The sequence below is a fragment of the Megachile rotundata genome, chromosome 8, assembly GCF_050947335.1.
Source record: "Megachile rotundata isolate GNS110a chromosome 8, iyMegRotu1, whole genome shotgun sequence".
Lineage (NCBI taxonomy): Eukaryota > Metazoa > Arthropoda > Insecta > Hymenoptera > Megachilidae > Megachile > Megachile rotundata.
In genome coordinates, this window is record NC_134990.1 from 16,129,744 (window position 1) to 16,147,348 (window position 17,605).

Genomic DNA, 17,605 nt, shown 5'->3' on the forward strand with positions numbered 1-17,605 from the left:
CTCCTTGTCGAGCATCGTTCCCGGAGGAGCTGACAAAAAGCGGGACTTCGGCAAGAAAACGGAACTCTGTACCTAGTACCATTATGAGCGGAGTCTCCCGGACTCGCTGATCTAATTAACCCTTTAAGTGCTACCAACGTGTTTACACGTACAACGATTGAAACGCTGCGAGTACCGTGGACACGATGATACGACTATTGGAACAGGGTTTAAACGAGTTTACAATTGTACGTGTTACGTTCGAGGAAAGTAGACAAATTGTGAACGAATCGTTATGTCGTGACTAACCGTGATCGCGTTTCTTGGCGAAACAGAATCCGACTGAAAGGAATACGAGCGGTTAACTCGAAAATCAGTCGAACCGCGATCTTCGGGCAGCAGAAAGAATGATACGCCCCCGATAATTCAGTCGTTATACACCGACTCCGGTCAGAAAGAATCGCGAATACCAAGTTCCATAAAAGTGATTTAATTTCCCGGTACAACTCGTTCGAGCGCGCGAGGGTGAACGGCTAAAAGGTAATAGTTAATAACAGCGCAGCTGAAAAGGGGATTCGGTAATCCGCTTCTAATTTCTAAAACAAAGAGAGAAGTTGCGAGAGGGAAGAAGGCAGCGCGGAGAAAGAAAGACGAGAAGCAGAGTCGAGAATACGGTAGAGACGCGAAAGGAACGAGCCGAGCGGAGAGAAAGAGAGCTCGTAGGTAAGAGAGAAAGCGAAATATTCTCTCGTTGAGGCAAACCCGAGATCCCAAGTTGGGTGGATAGAGCAGGGGCAAGGGAGAGAGGGAAACGGTAAGGGTAGATGTGGAAAGAGGGCTGAAATTGGGGGCGGTCTGCGAGGAGGGGAGCCAAGGGGGCGGGCAGGGTTCCACCCTGGAACACATTAACTGCAGGGCGACGGGGTATATAGAGATGGGTTGGGGGCGACGCCACTGGCGTAAGCTCGACGGAAAACGGGATTGCTCGAGAGCGTAGCAAGGAAAAGGGCTTAATCTGACCTTCCTCGCGAGTCACGGAAGTGTATACTTCAAACGTAGCCCCTGCACCGCCTTCTCAACCTCGGAAAATGATTATCAAGGCAAGACTTATCGTCCGAAAGAAAATTCGAGCTTTCCTTGAATTTCGTGCGTCGACATCGGAAGCGAAAGGTAACCGATTGGACTGAAAAGCTCGCTGAATGAGGAAATAAATCTCGGCCGAAGACTCGCGTTCCGCGTTCCATGCACGGTTAATTAAGCCGCTAACGAAGGATCAATTTTCGATAGATTTATGCATTCTGTAGTACGACGCAGAAAAGGGACGCGTGACTCGTTGGCAGAGTTACGTAGGCTCGTCGTTAGCCAAGGTTCGATAACTAATCTCTAATTAATTCTTTTTTAATTCTAGCTCGGTGGACACGCAGAAGAACACGAGCGGTCTCTCATTGTGAGATCCGCGAGATTAATCCCGATTAGCCTTAATCGAGGCTGCGGTAACAGTGTACGTTCCCCTCCACCCTTCCTCGTTCGATCGATTCGTCCAAATATAGATCGACCTAACGAATCTCGATCGCGAGCCAGCGCACGATGTATCCCGACGGGGCACGTCGATCCCTTGATCCTCGTTTGCGCGTACCCAGACCGAGTGAAACGGACGTAACGCGGGCATATGTACGCGTTTATATACGTGGATGAAGCCTAGTGTCCTAAAAAGGAGACGAAAGCCAACCACCATATCGAGAGAGACGTGTCTCTCGTTTGCTCGCAACGCGCTATTCTATTTTCATTAAAAACCTCTTTTATCGGTTACGCTAACTCCTGCTCCTCCGGATACCTCGTCTTATCGATCGTTCTGCTTCCAAGGAAAAAAAGAACCCTCTGCTCTATCCGGTTAGCTCTTTTCTTCGCGCACCGTTCAGAATTTTAAGCCGAAACGGCTGATATATCCGAAGATTTTTTCGACGGATATCAAAGATACTCGAGAGAAGTAAATTGTACGGAAGCGTTGTCAAAACCGCGGAGTTCCTTCGGGCGATAGCTACGCCAATGCGAGACGCTGAACGAGGGGTGGCAGGAGCACTAGTAGCGTAGTTAGGGGTGGCTCGGTAGGGATGCTTTAGGGTGAGATTTAGTACCAACCTCCGCCGCTTAGTCTACCCATCCTGGCTATAGTGTACGTCCCAAACTATATATAGTCGATACTCATGAGAAATATCAAACTACTGCAAAATATTGTCCCTGAAATTGATCGGTTCTCCGATTTTCCTTCGTCAGCGGCTTCGATCGCGACCGACTAACGTTCGATGGAGCGAAACTTCCGAAATAACGTGGATCCAACGCTGACCTATCGGGACGCGTCGTTTATCCGAAACTCGATTCGAAAAGTCAATTCTCATGGTATTACGGGACAAAGTTACGTCCGTGTGCACGGAATTAATTCGACCGCGTTACGAGTTGTGTACAAAGTTGATACCGGTTAACTAACGGGAAGAGGATATTTATTAACCGGGTAAAAAACAAGAGGGATGGAAGATCGATCGTAATAAATTTACTAGGAAAGTTGGGTACGAACCCCATGGTGAGTCGTGTAGCAACGACAGTGTTATCCATCCTGCTTCTCTCCCCTTAGTCCTATCTTATATGGCTGTACTTAGGGTACATTACCCGGATACATAAGGCACCGAGCTCCGAAATTTCTATTAGTTCTACGGCAGGAGAACCACTTCACGAAATGGGACGCATTCCTCTCGCGACTTCCATCGATTTTAGCCGAGAGATCAACGTTATTTTTCTTTTCGCATTAATTTTCCGTGAAATTCGATTATATCGTTTTTGGAAGAGGTTCTCGAAACTTCGGATCAAAGCAGATCGACGAGTTAGCTGCGGGATTCGGATGTTTGGCCAAGGTTTCCCGTGTCCGGTAGTTCCGACGGCTCGAGAGACAAATCCTGGTTAGAAACGGGGAAACCGTAGCTCGTTTCGTCAACGAGGAAATAGGAAAAGAAGCGAGGGGAAACCCTCTGGAGAGGGACGAGAGTAAACTCGAGAACGTCGGCCTCTTTCATCCCTGGAAACTTCAAAAGGCCGGAGAAGTCGCCATATGCCACCCTTCGAGAACCTCTTCCTTGCTTTTTTCGTTCCTCCTTCGCGATAATAAAATTCTAATCAGCTTCGATACGCTGTACGCCCTCGATAGTTTTTCTAGATTCCAGAGGGCGGATCGCTTTAAAGGAAAGGCTCGAACAGGGTCAATCTTGAATAGCAGACGGAAAGGAAAAAAGGAAAGAACGAGAACGATTTTCGAGTCCGGCAAACTTCCAGTCTCGCCGCAATTACCATAAATCGAAGCTCGCATTAACCATTCGAGGGAATGAACGGGGACCATAAAAATAAAAAGGTTCCTTCGAGGAGGATGACGAAGTCTGAAAACGATTACCATTTTCTGCGTCTAGATGACTGGAAAAAATTAGTTTAACGATCCTGCTGCAACGCTATTCTCATCGAAAATAAATTCCACGAAATTCTTACACGATTAACCTATCGATCCAGGAATGAAAAATATTGAACGCAGTTTCGACGAATCGGTTCGCACGATATTCCACGAATCATCTCGCGAGCTGAAGGGTAAACACGGAGGATGGGGTGGTAAAGAAGCACCCCGAAATTTCACAGGCCGGTACGCCACAAATGAAGCACACTTGGGTGGTGCTCGATTTACCTCGTATCATCCCGCACCCTTAGCCGAGGCTGCACGCATCGTGCAAACACTGCCGCGTACGTAGAACAAACACACACGCGCGACCCTGTGTACACTACACGTGTAATTTCAGGGAATTATAGATACATACGTTGGCTCGAAATCTAGCCCCGGATTCTGCAATAACGCTGAACAGATCTCGAAATTGAACGAGCAGAATGCGCCCCGTAGGAAAATTGAAAAATCTCTTACAGTCGCACGGTGGATGACCGCGACCCGCTTCACGTGCTGCAACACGCGAACATTTACGCGTATTGAGCTAATATACCCTTGCATTATCTTACGCAATCGTCCGCATAACACACCACCAGACAGACGTTCGACGCACGAACACAGCGACGTTCACTCGATTTAACGCACGGAAGTAGCGAGGGGAGTTTATCGTGGCCGTTATCTTTGCGCGTAAAAATTGCGTCGACGAAACTGTGGTGAAACGCGGAAGAAACCTTAACGGTAGAAGCAAAAACGGATCCATTTATAAAGCGATTGATATGTTAATCGAAGCAGGATTCTCACCGCGCTCGTTAATCCCCCATGAAAACGATCACGATGTACACGTGAAGTACACACTCGAGTAGAAAACCCCTGACGAGCCACGTGACCCTGGGCCAGAGGGTGAACCAGATAGTGGCCACTCGAAATTTCCTGCCGGTCGAAGGTAATAGATTAATCTCGTGCGTCGACGGCCAATCGGACGACAGGAGAAACGTACGGATCGTTAAATATCCTGCACAGGCTATAGAAAACTCAACCAGCCATGGGATACACCGTATGGGCCGGTTTTCAACCCTTCGCGAGACAAACCGCGTCATCTCGTCCGTGTAATTACGGCGTCTTCCTTTTGTTCGTGACCAGCGAGTTAAAAGGAAGAGTCGAAAGCCGCGTTACGGAACGATTAACCCCCTCCTTGAAATTTTAGTAACAAACTTTTGGAATTTTCGATTGAAATTTCACCGCCTAACAGATAATACTTATTTTCGCGTGCAAAACGATCTCGAGAACAAGCTAATATTTTATCATTACAATTTCGACGAAGATCCCGGCCTGAACCGATACACCGGTAATTATTATTGATACATTCCCCTGTAATAATCTCGACGACCCAATTAATACTATCGACATACCGATAGGCGCAGTTGCGATACACCCAATAATTTATCGCGATAATCCCCACAATGACCGTAAACTATCGCTCACGCGTGCATTTTCGGCCGATCGCACGCCAGATATATACGTTCCGTGTCTTCCATATCCAACCGATTGTACTATTCTGGTCGTGATCGAACATGGAACGATAAACCTTTGTTTTCTATCGCGACGAAGCCATCGAAGAACTCTTTACGAGATTAATTCAACGCGTTTGAATTAATTCGACATCGAAGGCAACGAATGGCGATTAAAAAAGTAGAGAAACGAGGTGGGTTAAAAATCTCGTTCTCCGTTTCAATTACGCGGCTTAACGACGCTCGATGTAACAAATTAAAGTGCCGAGTCGAACAATAGTCGAGCGTACGTACGCGTTGCGGTTCCCGTATCGTTCGAAGCCAGAAAATATGTGTATAGATCATATCTCTCCTCTCTCTCGGCGCTTTATCCGATACAACCCACCCCTCTCGCCAACGCAACCTCGCTCGTCCCCGTTCCCCTTGTCGGCGACGGGTGGTTTACCCGTTGTAAGTCGACAACTCACTCCATAAACCCATGCTACGGCGTGCCGTGTGTACTCTGTACACTGCGGCGAGTTTGCACGCCAAGCGAAAGACGCGGAGATACACAGAGCGTGGCTGAGGGTTGAAATAAGAGGTGGAGGAGTACAAGGAAGAAGGAAATGTAAAGAAAGGGAAGGGGGATAAATACGATAACGATAATTCCGTGATGACTCTTCCACGGATTCGCGTGCATTCGTGGCTATCGTTTGGGTCATCGATGTCAAAAATGTCTTTTCATACGTTACGAGTCGAGAGAAGCTTGTAACGCGTTGATTTACGACCCGGTTAAGCTAATAAAGTTCGTAAAAGGAACAATGAGTCGGTCAATAAAGTAAAACCGCGAAAGTATAAAAGCGGAAGGGGCTAAATACGACGGGTGGAACCACTTTGCGAGGCAGATAAGAGAAGTGCGTGCAATCGCCGCTTCGACACCTCGGTTTACGAGCGAGCGTCCGCGAAAAATCATAGATTTGTTCGAGTAGCACGAATGTACCCGTTACGTCAGCCAGTGCGTGTCCAATAATAGCCTCGTTCGAGAACGCAGCGGTCGCAAAATTACGCAAAATTCTCGACATATTTCCGTCAAGAGCCGGCGGCCAAGCAGCTCGATCGCGTCTAAATAGAACGGGTGTCCCGCGAGATTAACGACGAGAGTGGCATGTTTCCGCTCGAAATCGATCGGTGTCGCCAAACAGCGAAGCGACCCGGAGAAATTACGAAAGGCTACTTCTCGACCTCGAAACGTTGCCGGAACGCGGGAGAACGAACAAAAGCTGCGACAAAGTAAAACAGCGGGAACGAAGGAAGGGGCCAAAGTAACACAAAGAGGGAGGCACGAGGGAACCACAGAGAGAAGGAAAGTGCAAGCCAAAGAGGCATTGGCTCGTGTGCTACCAGCAACAGGTGCCCGTCAAACAACGTTCAACGTCTCTAGCAAACTGTCTCTTTCTCGCTCGCGTACTGACCTTCCTCCCTTTTTCTTTTCCCTCTCTCTCGTTCTCTGTTTTTCTCTCTCTCCCTCTCGTGCGATTCCCGGTAATTGATTCGTTGACGAGACAGCCCGTATTCCCTGTCCAACCAGAAAATCGTTCATCGACCGATCCTCCGCGTCAGATTAGAGAAACGTAGCGATTTAACCTCTTCGATATTCGCAACTTCGATAAAGAATTCGTCCCGTGCTGATTCGTGGTCTCGGTTTTTGCTGAGTACACCAATGATATCAAAGAGAACATCACAAGCATTTTGACTCTGTCGATGGTATACTTTCGTCGAATGAACTCTGGCTCGTTTTTGTTTCCACGTCTCTACCCCGCTCTAAATGCAGAATGCGAAGGTATATCGAGGATTTCTCGTTCGAGTAACGCTTGGCCAACTCGCGTGCTACTACATAGCCGATAAACGTCAAACGAGACAAATGAACGGTGAAAATTGTTCGTAAGGCCGTTACAGTGTTTGACGATGCTTCGCAAAAATCGTAGATTTTACACGCGCAATTAACCATATCGCGGAGCAGGATATCTAACAACACGATCGACTTATCCAATTAAGCACGTAGCACGCGAGGAATGGTAATGCGGAAAGAAAGGAAATCTGAAATTGTTAAAGCGGCCATTTTCACGAACCGGAGTCTTACGAAATGCCCGCTACAAAAATAGCGACCTTAATGGTCGCCGTTGTAAACCCTCCACGGCCAACAAGATATTACGAGGCAATTAAAAGCGGAGCCTCAAAAGTGCCTGCAGTTTAATTTCTTCGAGAAAACACCTGCGTTGCTGACATCGTAAACTCGACTCGACTCGCCTGCGTTACCAATTTATCCGTCAATCAAAGTCGACCAGACCGATGCACCAGTCACTGCACCTATCGGACAACTATCGTTCCTACCAAAAATCAATCAAATTGGTTTTCTGTGTCCACGGTTGAAATTACGTTCTGCTATGCGTCTCGATGTTCGAACGATGAAAGTTAGCTATCGATACGCGGACCCGATAAGCTCGCGTTTCTGAAACGGGATTGCTCAAGAATGTGGCAAATCGTGAATTCGAACGCGTCGCATCTGCCGAGTAAAAAAGTAAGCGCGGAGGGACGGGAGCAAAAGGGTAATCCATGGAAAGTTTAAGGTGGTCCATTTACAGAAGGTACACGCTCACTGATCCGCGCAAATGCGTGCCACTTGCTCGACAACTAGCTGGATCTTTGCCGGATCGCGACAACCACGAAATTCCTTTAGGCTACGAATTAACGAGAAGCCATTCAGGCAGCCATAGCGCAAACCATGGAAACGAAGTGGAAGGGCTCCATGGTCTGGCGACCGTAGCACGCGACACCATATGGTCTCCCGATACCCCCTATGCACAAACACGCTTTCCTCCGCTACTCTCGAATAAACGATCCACGATTTCTTAACCGAAATAGACAAACTATGAACGTAGACAAATTCTTTTGAATCGCGGAGACACGTGGCTTCGATGGTCTACTCGACAAGACTAGAGAAACGATCGTGTAACATAAAATATTATGCGTAGAATTTATTAGAAGAGAATTTAATCACAGAAATTTTCCCACGTCGCTGCTCGATATTTACGTTTGGAAGAAGAACCAGTGTTTTCTTACGGTGGCACCGTGCCACTGGACACGGTCGAGAGGCCAGGGGAAAAAAAGGCGAAGGGTGTCGAGCAGGCACGGTGGCAACGATAAGTGAAACTCCCGGCGGAGGCAACGGGAATACGGTTACAGCACCCTCGAGGACACTAGAACGCCCATATCCTAATAGAAACGTAATCGCGTACTCCTGCACGCTGAATAAATTATTAGCAGGCTTACGATATGGTCGAGGGGGTGTTCGTGTAACACGCCATATCGCTTGGATTAACGACGATCCGCACCGTGGGATAGTCGAGGATTTATTCGCTCGTGACTCTCCACGCTTATTTATTATTGTTTTGGCCCCATTACATATTACCGGTTATTACTTCGCGATTTTTCGCCCCTTCGTCCACCGGTCTACATACATCGCAGTCGCCGCTGATACGGTCTGCGTTATGCAAACTCGATCGAAATTAAATAACTTATTGATTGTTTACATAAACAGGTAATAAGCAACGCGGAAACTGTTCGATACGTTCAGATAACGCGATATCATGGTGATAGATGATGCATTCCCGACATCGACGTTCTATACCGTTCAAAGATCACGGACAGATTAAATCGTCTGGTGGATAATTTCGATACGATTTCATTGAACGGTTACTACGAAACGAACATAAATTTGTTCGTTTCTGAAATTATCACGAGCAATCGAGAACAGATAACGCTGCCGTTCGATTAATTAATTAAGTCACGCGTCGCCGAAAAGGAAAACAAGGAATCGTTGTAATTAATCTTATCGGTATCTCTTTCTCTCTCTGATCGAAACCGTTATCGAACTAATTTCTAGAGAAACGTCCAATCATGCCACTCGGTTATTTTTAATCACCGGCGACCCTGAATCCTTTCGAGAGCATTCGTAAAATTACGTCGAGAACGTTGAATATCTGCGCGTTTTAGTAGCTTCTCTTTTCGTTTCGAGGAATATGAAAATCATCGTGGAATTCGTCGATACGAGATCACGAAAACATCGACCCTATGAATCATTCTATCCACCCTCGACACTGCCGTTCGAAGGATAATCGGTAGTTTACCGATGTGTCACAATGTTCCTAGAATAGAGCGAAATCCAGAAACGAAATTATACGCCTCTCGGTTGAGCGAATGCACGCGGAAAAGGAGAATTTAAACAGGTGCCTATTCGATGATCGAAAGGCAATTTGTTTTCGCCTTTTTTCTTCGCCACTCGAGAGGGAGTCACGAACGACAAATACTTAACGTTCTACCGATCGATATTATATATTCCGTTTTACCGAGAGTCATATTCCGAAGTTGGCCCCCGTCGAGTTCTTCGCGGTAGAATTTTTCAGGCGCGGTTTATCAACGAGCGAGTTAAATAAAAAGTAGCCGGGCGTAAAAATCGCGGTGAAGAGTAAAAGGGTAATTTCGATGGATGAAAAACGAGGGGCGTGCGAGCAGCGTGGATTACACCCGCGAGAAAACGACTCGAGATCCCCGAGGAGTTTTATCCCGCGCTAGACTCTTGGTAAAATCATTATGCTCCGTAACTCTGCTCGTAAAGATTACGATCATGACCGATCCCTGAGATCATCCCACACTCTTCCTCGTGCTTCGCTCGAGGAACTGGCAGAGAGGAAAAAACGTATATGTAATTTACGAGCCAACCTAATTCTATCGTTTTTTTCTTCAGTCGGTGGCTTTTAACAATCACGAGCCGCTAAAGTTACGCTATCTCGACGCGACTGAAATCTTATCGAATGATCGAAGCGGGTACCGTTAACGACTATCATGCGTTTATCGAATGTTTTCTAGTCACTCACCCAGTGTTGCGTCGTCACGACTTCGCCATCCGTTCCGTCGAGGGCCTGCTAAATAAACGAGCACGAGATCAGACTATGCGCCTATTTTTAGTGAAAATTATTTCACGGTTATCGATTAACCCTTTGAGTACTGAATTATTTGAAGATTTTTATGCCTATGTGACGGATTTAATTTGTCGCTATATGGATTAATATATAAATTCAAATGACGAGTCAGACTCGTCCACCGTAACTTCACCCAAGTAAACAGATGACGAGTCTCGCTCGTCAAATGTACCCAAGGGGTTAACAGAGAACGATAGACCGCAGAAGACACTTACGTCTTTCTTCCTTTTGGCAGCCGCGGCGCCTGAAACAATCGAACGGGTTTGATCGTAATTTTCTCGAAAATTACAAAAGGTACAGAGGAAGAAAGGGGTGAAACACTGACCGGTTGTGGAAGTTGGTAACCGTGCTCCGTTGGTACCGGTGGGTGCTGCGGCAGGGTTAGCAGCGGGGGTAGGCGTCCCGACGGAGGGTGGAACAGCCCTGGTCCCGAACGGGAAATACGGAGAATCGGGAGGGTAAGTGGCGCCCTCGACACCTCCTCCGCCACCGCCGTTGCCATTTCCGCCGCCACCGCCACCACCACCTCCACCACCGCCGCCACCGCCACCGCCTCCACCTCCACCTGGCCCACCGCCAGGCCCTCCTGCCGGTGGACCGTACGTTCCGCCACCGTACGTCTGCAAACAAAGTGTTTTCCTTTTCTTCTCTACGCTTGCTTCTCGATTTCTCAACATCTATCATTGTTAATTCAACGTTTTCTGTTCTCGAAAATTTAATTGTCCCTAAAAAGAATGCTGTAGCGAAGACTTCGATAAATCACCCAACGCAATCGATACTTCTTATCAGTCGTTTAACGACTGCAGATTAGATACTGGTTCATCGTTCAAAAATCTCCACTATCGTCTCTCTTTGTAGGAAATAAAAAAGATCGCTTTTGAACTGGTCGATTTTCGAGCAGGTTAAATAAGCGATAGAAACAAGGTCACAGAGATGCGATTAAAAACGCGAATGCGGGCTCAAGGCTCTTCTGGCGCGTTCGATAGCGAAATCGCGGGACGCTCGAGCTTTGAACGGCATAGTTTTAGCTGTGATCGAAACTATTTCGGTTGGATCTTTTGGAGACAATTAGCAATTACGGATTTATATGGTTCCTTGCGAATCGCAAGGAAATGGATGAACACGCTATGGAAGAACGAAGGATTCTATCCGCGTTCGAAGATAACTTTTCATTCGAATGTACTCGATACAGTGCAACCCTCCACGGTTCCTTTGTTCCACGTAATGCGGATATACACCGTATATATTTGTACATAAAAGTATAAATATACTAACACGAACGAGAGAGAGGTAAGTGATATTAAAGCTGCTCGACGATGCTCAACCATCGTGAAATCGGTCGATCTTTATTTCCAAGAGAAGGAAGTTTTGCTAGACCCTTCGAATTAATCACTTTCTTACGAGGACACGTAATTTACGGGAGGAAATCGCGGACCAGCGCGACATTTGCCTCTGGACGTTCTAATTGCGTTATCAACGAAACGAACGAGTTCTTAACGACTAACCGAAGCTTTAAACGAAGGGAAATTTCTCGGAAACGTTAAGATTGTTCCTCCTTTTTTTTCCATACGCAGAGCGTAAAGAAATGAAAAGCCGGTTTTAATCCGAACGAGATATTAGAAGAAAAAATTTGAAGCGAGATGAGAACCGCTAGCCTCCAAAAAATATTACTTGGTCTAAAGTTTTCGGATTACGGAGGGTAGTCGAGGGCGCGACGACGCGAGAGGAAGCAAGGAAGGGAGTAACTTTTTCTCGGATAAATTTACCTCCACGACTGCAATAATTATTACGCTCCTGTTTCTTACGTAATCCTGCTTTATCTTGAGATTCGAGCTGGTCAGCCGAGGGGAAGAAAGGATCCTGAATTTACCCTCGAATTTTATGTTCCACGAATAATCAACTTTCCTCGCTAACGCGTAGATAATTAAACGGGATAGAAAAATAATATCACGAGACTCACCATTCCATTGTCCATCGTGGGGCCATACGGCGACTGGAAGCCTAATTTTTCTGCAACAAAAAAATCAAGAGACGTCTTAACTTATATAGACATTTATTGGTTCTATATTATTTGTGTGACCCGTTAACGATTATAATTATTTCTTTTCATTGTGAAAGGAGTGAATGGGGTTGCAAGTGTCTTCGTTTAATTTTCAGTCAGTCTTATGTAACCCTTGCACTATGACTTATTTGTCAGGTGCGTCAGTCAGAACTAATTACAGCTACAATATTAAAACAGACAAAAAAATTTGAAATGTTATGTCAATATGTTATTATAAATCGTTGACTATGCAAATTATAATTGAACTCCAAATTGAAGTGTACTAAAAATTCGAGTAAAATTAATCACGAAGTATGAGTGCGTCACGAGTCCCGTCAAAATAGTGCAAGGGGTTAACTGTTAAAAACGTGTGTTTCCTTTGAAAATTTAATTAAATGTTTAAACATGTCCATTCAGTTAAAAGTAACTTTATTACCAGAAAAGTAAGCGCAATAAGGTGTAGAACATGTTTGGCACGTATAAAGAAAAATAGCAGGAAACTAAAGAAGATCCAGCTTGTTTGTAACGCAAAGGCAGCAAGTCGATGCAAAATTAATGCGGGTCATAAATCCGCGCGGCGTGTTTATAAATCAAAACCGCGATCGCGTTAAGAATCCGGCTGAATGCGTACGCGTTTTCCGCGTTGCGGTCGGTACGCACGCGGAATAAACAAGCAGATAAACATTACGAGGTTGCCGCAGTCGAGGCTTCATCCGTTATTAATGCCCACCCCGTATACGTACGGGTATATACGCGTGCAAAGAGACGGCAGAGAGAGGGAGGCTTGAAACTACGTGCACGCGTCTTGCCGACGATTTATGAGGATCGGCTGGATTTACCGGTAGCTCTCGAAAACCGCAGCGGAAGAATTCGAGATTAATTTTAACTCGACGATATTTTATCGCCACACCCACTATTTACCGTCGTGTTTCAACTTTATCCCCTTTCTCGAAAATGAAGCGCTACAATTGGTAAAAACGACCCTTTGCGAGCTCATTCTTATCGTTTCGCAAAGACGGTACTCCGGTATCCCGACGGAAAGAGATTCTCTATCGAATCGATTGCTAAACTTTGAAGAATGATTATTTGAAAAATGTGCAGCGATCGAGTTACATTTTTAATCATTAACGGTTGATTTATAGTGCAGGTTGATTGACGGAGAAAGGATTAATTATTCCACGTAATTCAGCTGGCGATTCACATGGAGAAACTCGACTAAGCGTTCCTCTTATCGCGACTGTAAGAGTATAGAGTCCAGCTGGTTGATAAGTAGCCGAGTAAAGGGCAGTATAAAAGGAGGAGATATTACAGAGAAGGGATATAGTCGTGCGTGGACGATAGGGCGAGCGTCCGAGTATGCCACGATCGGTCGAGATAACTATGAATCCTAACAGTTTCGGCTTGCTCGTGACATGTTTGCCGAAGCGTGCACTACCGAGTCTGCAATATCATGCATCAAAGGACAAGCTAAACCATGGTCCATCGTGTCATCCTCAGAGCCGGTGCAAGCCAGCTCGACCGTTATGACGTAGTGTTGGGCACCGGTCCTCCGTGTCACGACTAGTTCGTCTTCCATCTTGTCTCCTGTCTGCGTCACCTCTATCGAACATTGCTCGATGAAGAATTATCCGTTCCCTACGAGAATCATCCTCATCGTGGACCAAAGTACGAGCGGTCGGAATATCGAGGTAAACCTCTGGGTAAATTTCGACGAGATTATTTCTTTCGGAGCGTTCGAAAAAGAGGAAAGTCGAACACCGCTGGCGAGTTACGCGTTACAGCCGGCCGTTGGTAGCCGCGATACCATCGACACGGATTTCGGCCGGCATCAATTCGGCATTACAGCTCGCGAAACGCGCGACACAACCTCGAAAACCGCGCGTGGCGAGCAGCGATTTTCAGCGCACGAGACACGACCGCGATTTCGTGGTCGGCTCGCTCGGCGTCGTATATCAGCCCCGACACCATCGAATTAGAATTACCTAAAATTATTTCCCCGTTCCAGCGTGTTCTCGCCTCGAAAACAATCCACCATTAACCCTTTAATTAAATACTTTCTCGACGCGCGGGAAATGAGATTCCTCGAAATCAATTAAACGACGTTTCGCGGATTCGAGAGCGACGACGCGCGGAAAAATAGCGTCGAGATATAACGCGTCGCGGGAAACGCTTTCAGCATCGACGATCCTGTAAAAGAGAGCGTGAAATGCGAATCGTCGAAAAACGAGTGCCGACGCGAAAAAAAGGAACGATACGATTGACAACGAAACACGATAAAACAGAATAAAGCGTATCCGCGTTTCGCGACGCTGGAAAAAAGCATTCATAAGCGTTTTCGCGTTGATCGCTTAGGCCGAGCAAACAGCTTGACGCGACACACACTTCGCTATATTTCTTTTGTAGTCGAGTTATGGAAATTCGGGAACGAACCGAGTACGTTAAAAGGCGCGATTACTCGCTCGATCGAACGTGCTTAACTCGCACCAGGATTGGATGACCGCTCGTCTGGGCTTTGACCCCGGATTCCTATGGCCCACCTTGCCCGACAATTTTTTCCCTTTTTTCGAAAAACGATCAGACGCCTGATCTGCGTGGGTACCTCTCGCAGCCTGCGCTCCTGAAACTTAGACCGACGGATCCTTTTCGTTCCCATAGGTGCAGATTCGCGCCAGAGAATTTGACGAATTTTATCGAATTACTCCGCAAGACGAAACAGAAGAGAAACGAGACGGAAAGCACGCAAGTCCCTCGTTATATTCGGTCGTCTATCGAATTTCTAAGACGGGTCACACCACCTGCCGAGAATACCATCGTATCGAGTCGAATGCCAAGAAAAATTCGAGATAACGAGTTGCGACAAAACGGAGGTCCGTTAAACGTCCGAAGGAACACCTGCGTTCGCTCCGACGGATTAATTCGATTGATTCGTGCGTAAATGTTTTAATACTTCTTTTCCGTAGCTGTAGAATGCTCAGGGATTTTCGACGAGCTCACGTGTTCTACCTCAAAGGATTCTTTTTCGAAACCCGAAGAATCTAACAAGCGTAGAACACGATCCGTGTGTTTTTTTGTTCGTATTTACGAGACACCCGATACGTAGACCGTCACCGTGCAGACCCACGCACCCCAACGAGCCATTTCTATGGGAGAATTCGCGTGTGCACCGTGCCGGTGCACGGTGCCACGCGACCCAAAAGGGTGTTCCAGCCTTTCGCAGGTAAGAGGGAGACGGAAAGAGACGGAGGGCCAGAGGAAAGAGAAAAAGAAAAGGAGAGAGAAAAAAGAACTCGCGGCCAAGCAGAGAATAGAGACTACCCTTGGGGCCTTCGACCCCGATAGTAGAGGGGGTACGCGCACCTCTCTACCAGAGGGAGGAAGAATAGAAGAGAACCAGCGGAGAAAGACGAAAAAAATGTGAAAAAGAACTCAGGTAGCCAATGGTGCTCAACCAAATCTCCGGTCCGATTCGATGTCCGATTACCTCGACGATATCCTTAGACGTTGACTTCGATCGACGCGTTTTGTATCGGCGTTTTAAACTGTCCGATTGTAACGCGGCCCTTTCTTTAAAGTTTACGACGAATTCGTGAGGCAGAAACTCGAATGATCGCGCATAAAACTGCAATGAAACCAATGGACTGAGAATAATCGGAACGGCGTGCACGCTACGTTTCCAAATATAATATCCCACCTTGTTCGTGGACGGTAGGGATCGTTGGGTCTAAAACCGCAGGGCATTATACGTATACCGAATCCCAAAGGCCCAGGGAGCCCGACACGAATCGGAAGATCGCGACAGAACGATAATCAATTTAGACTTTACTTTCGGGAACGATTCCCCTATAAAAGCAAAGAGGAGATTTCGCCGGAGCTGAACTCCGTAAGTACGGATTACAAGTGCGAACGTAAAAATCCGTGGAATCTGTCCGGACCCGGCTCGAGCGAAGGGAGCGATGTAAAAGAGAAGAGCAAACGTTTCGAAACCGTTAACTCTCGGGACCAAAGACGGGAGGAGGATCGGGAGATTCGCCGACAAGAAAGAACACCGGGCCATTCGAAACGCGCGTGCACGCGAGAAGCAGAATCGAGCTCGCAGAATGAACGATCCGCGAGGAACGAAGCTGGTTCTCGGAGCGTGACGCTCGCGGCGCGACGGCCCATGGAAAGAAGAAGAAGAAAGAGAGAAGGAAACAAGGAGACCCCGCGTCCGTTGGGCGTTTGGGAGTAAACGGAACAGCGAAGGTGTATTTTGTGGAGGAGAAGGCTGGCTGGCTGCCACGCGACCATGGGGCCCCATGGTGGGGATGCCGTGGTGCCAAGGGGCCTCGCGGGGCCGAGAGGGCTCGGCAAAAGGGTCTTTGAGCAGGAGCGGTGAGACGCGAAAAGCGAAGAGAACAGAGAGCGAGAAAGAGAGAGAGAGGAGAGAGGGGAATGCAGCAGCAGCAGCGGCAGCTGTCGCTGTCGGTGCCCCCCTTCGTGTTACCCTAGAAGGGGCCCACCGGAGGACAGTGGCGCAGACCACGGGGGCTCCAGTGGTTCTCAATATTTCCGCCGAATAATTCCGCTATCGATTTTCCTTCGAACCGGAGGCTTTTCTCGGATTTCCAGGTCAAACGAGAAACGAGGAAACGCGAAGCGAGGAAACGGATCGTTGAAAACGATCAGAAATGCTCTCGAAAAGGGTTCGGACGTTTTGCTCGTCTGCTTTGGAAGAAGTCCAACTCGGTGTCTCCGAACGGAGACTAACGATACACGCGAGCAACATAGTTCTCAAAATTTCACTGCACGGACCGCGCTAATGATACCTACTCCTTTTCTTGTTTCCTTTAACGAGACAAACTTTAGCTCGGCGTTCAAAGATACTCGAACGAAATACGACACTCGATTTCGTGCTCGAACGCGACCGACTTCGGCGTCCACGATCGACCACGAATCGATACGAACAGGTGAGTCAACGACGATTCTCTAGGATCGTTGAAAACTGGCTAGTAAAATCGTATTCGAAAAAAGGTGATAGACGTGCGTGTGTGTGTGTGCGCGCGCGCTCGTGCCGCCCATGGCACGTGGCGTACACGTGCTACAATTTTCCATCCTCTCTCTCTGTCTCTCCTTCTCTCTCCGTCTCCCTCTTGTCCCCTTTTGCACGAGCAAGTTAACGCGCGTTTTCATTCACGCACAGGTTCACGAGAAGCATCGCGCCTCGTCAGGACCACCGGCAGAAGATTCGAAGCTGGAGCAGAGCAAATCTTCTGGATCGCCTCGGGGATGCGTTCAACAGGTGAGAGGCTGCCGCCATTTTCGCCTCCACGTTTCACCGGCACGCGTTCTCACGCGTCGAGACCCAGCGATCCTAACGCGATTCGAAACCCTCTATCTTTGCCTCGCCAACAAGAAGAACGACAGATCGCTCTGGCACGGTGCTCGAAGAGAAGAAACGAAAGAAGACGACCGAGAGAAAATCACGGAAGACCGGGCCAGAGTTCGAGGATCGAAAAGAATCCGTCGAGTAATTAGAATCGAGATTCTTTGGAATTCCTTCGGTCGAGAACAGGCCATTGAACGTCGGAAGGTGACGCTGGTCGAGGAC

General features: G+C 47.4%; 1 protein-coding gene across 13 annotated transcripts in view; it reads right to left on the minus strand.

Moving 5' to 3' along the window:
• Window positions 1-17,605, minus strand: part of LOC100877694 (protein daughterless) — a 78,855-nt gene that overhangs the window by 54,272 nt on the left and 6,978 nt on the right. For 9 of the 13 annotated variants that reach the window (XM_076534962.1, XM_076534961.1, XM_076534956.1 and 6 more), the window contains exons 3-6: window positions 11,938-11,987; window positions 10,303-10,654; window positions 10,193-10,221; window positions 9,873-9,920 (exon numbers count right to left, since the gene is read on the minus strand). In XM_076534962.1, coding sequence (XP_076391077.1) covers window positions 9,873-9,920; window positions 10,193-10,221; window positions 10,303-10,654; window positions 11,938-11,987 — 479 coding nt within the window. The remainder of the gene's footprint in view (window positions 1-9,872; window positions 9,921-10,192; window positions 10,222-10,302; window positions 10,655-11,937; window positions 11,988-17,605) is intronic. The other 4 variants (XM_076534955.1, XM_076534960.1, XM_076534958.1 and 1 more) reach the window with 4 other exon arrangements.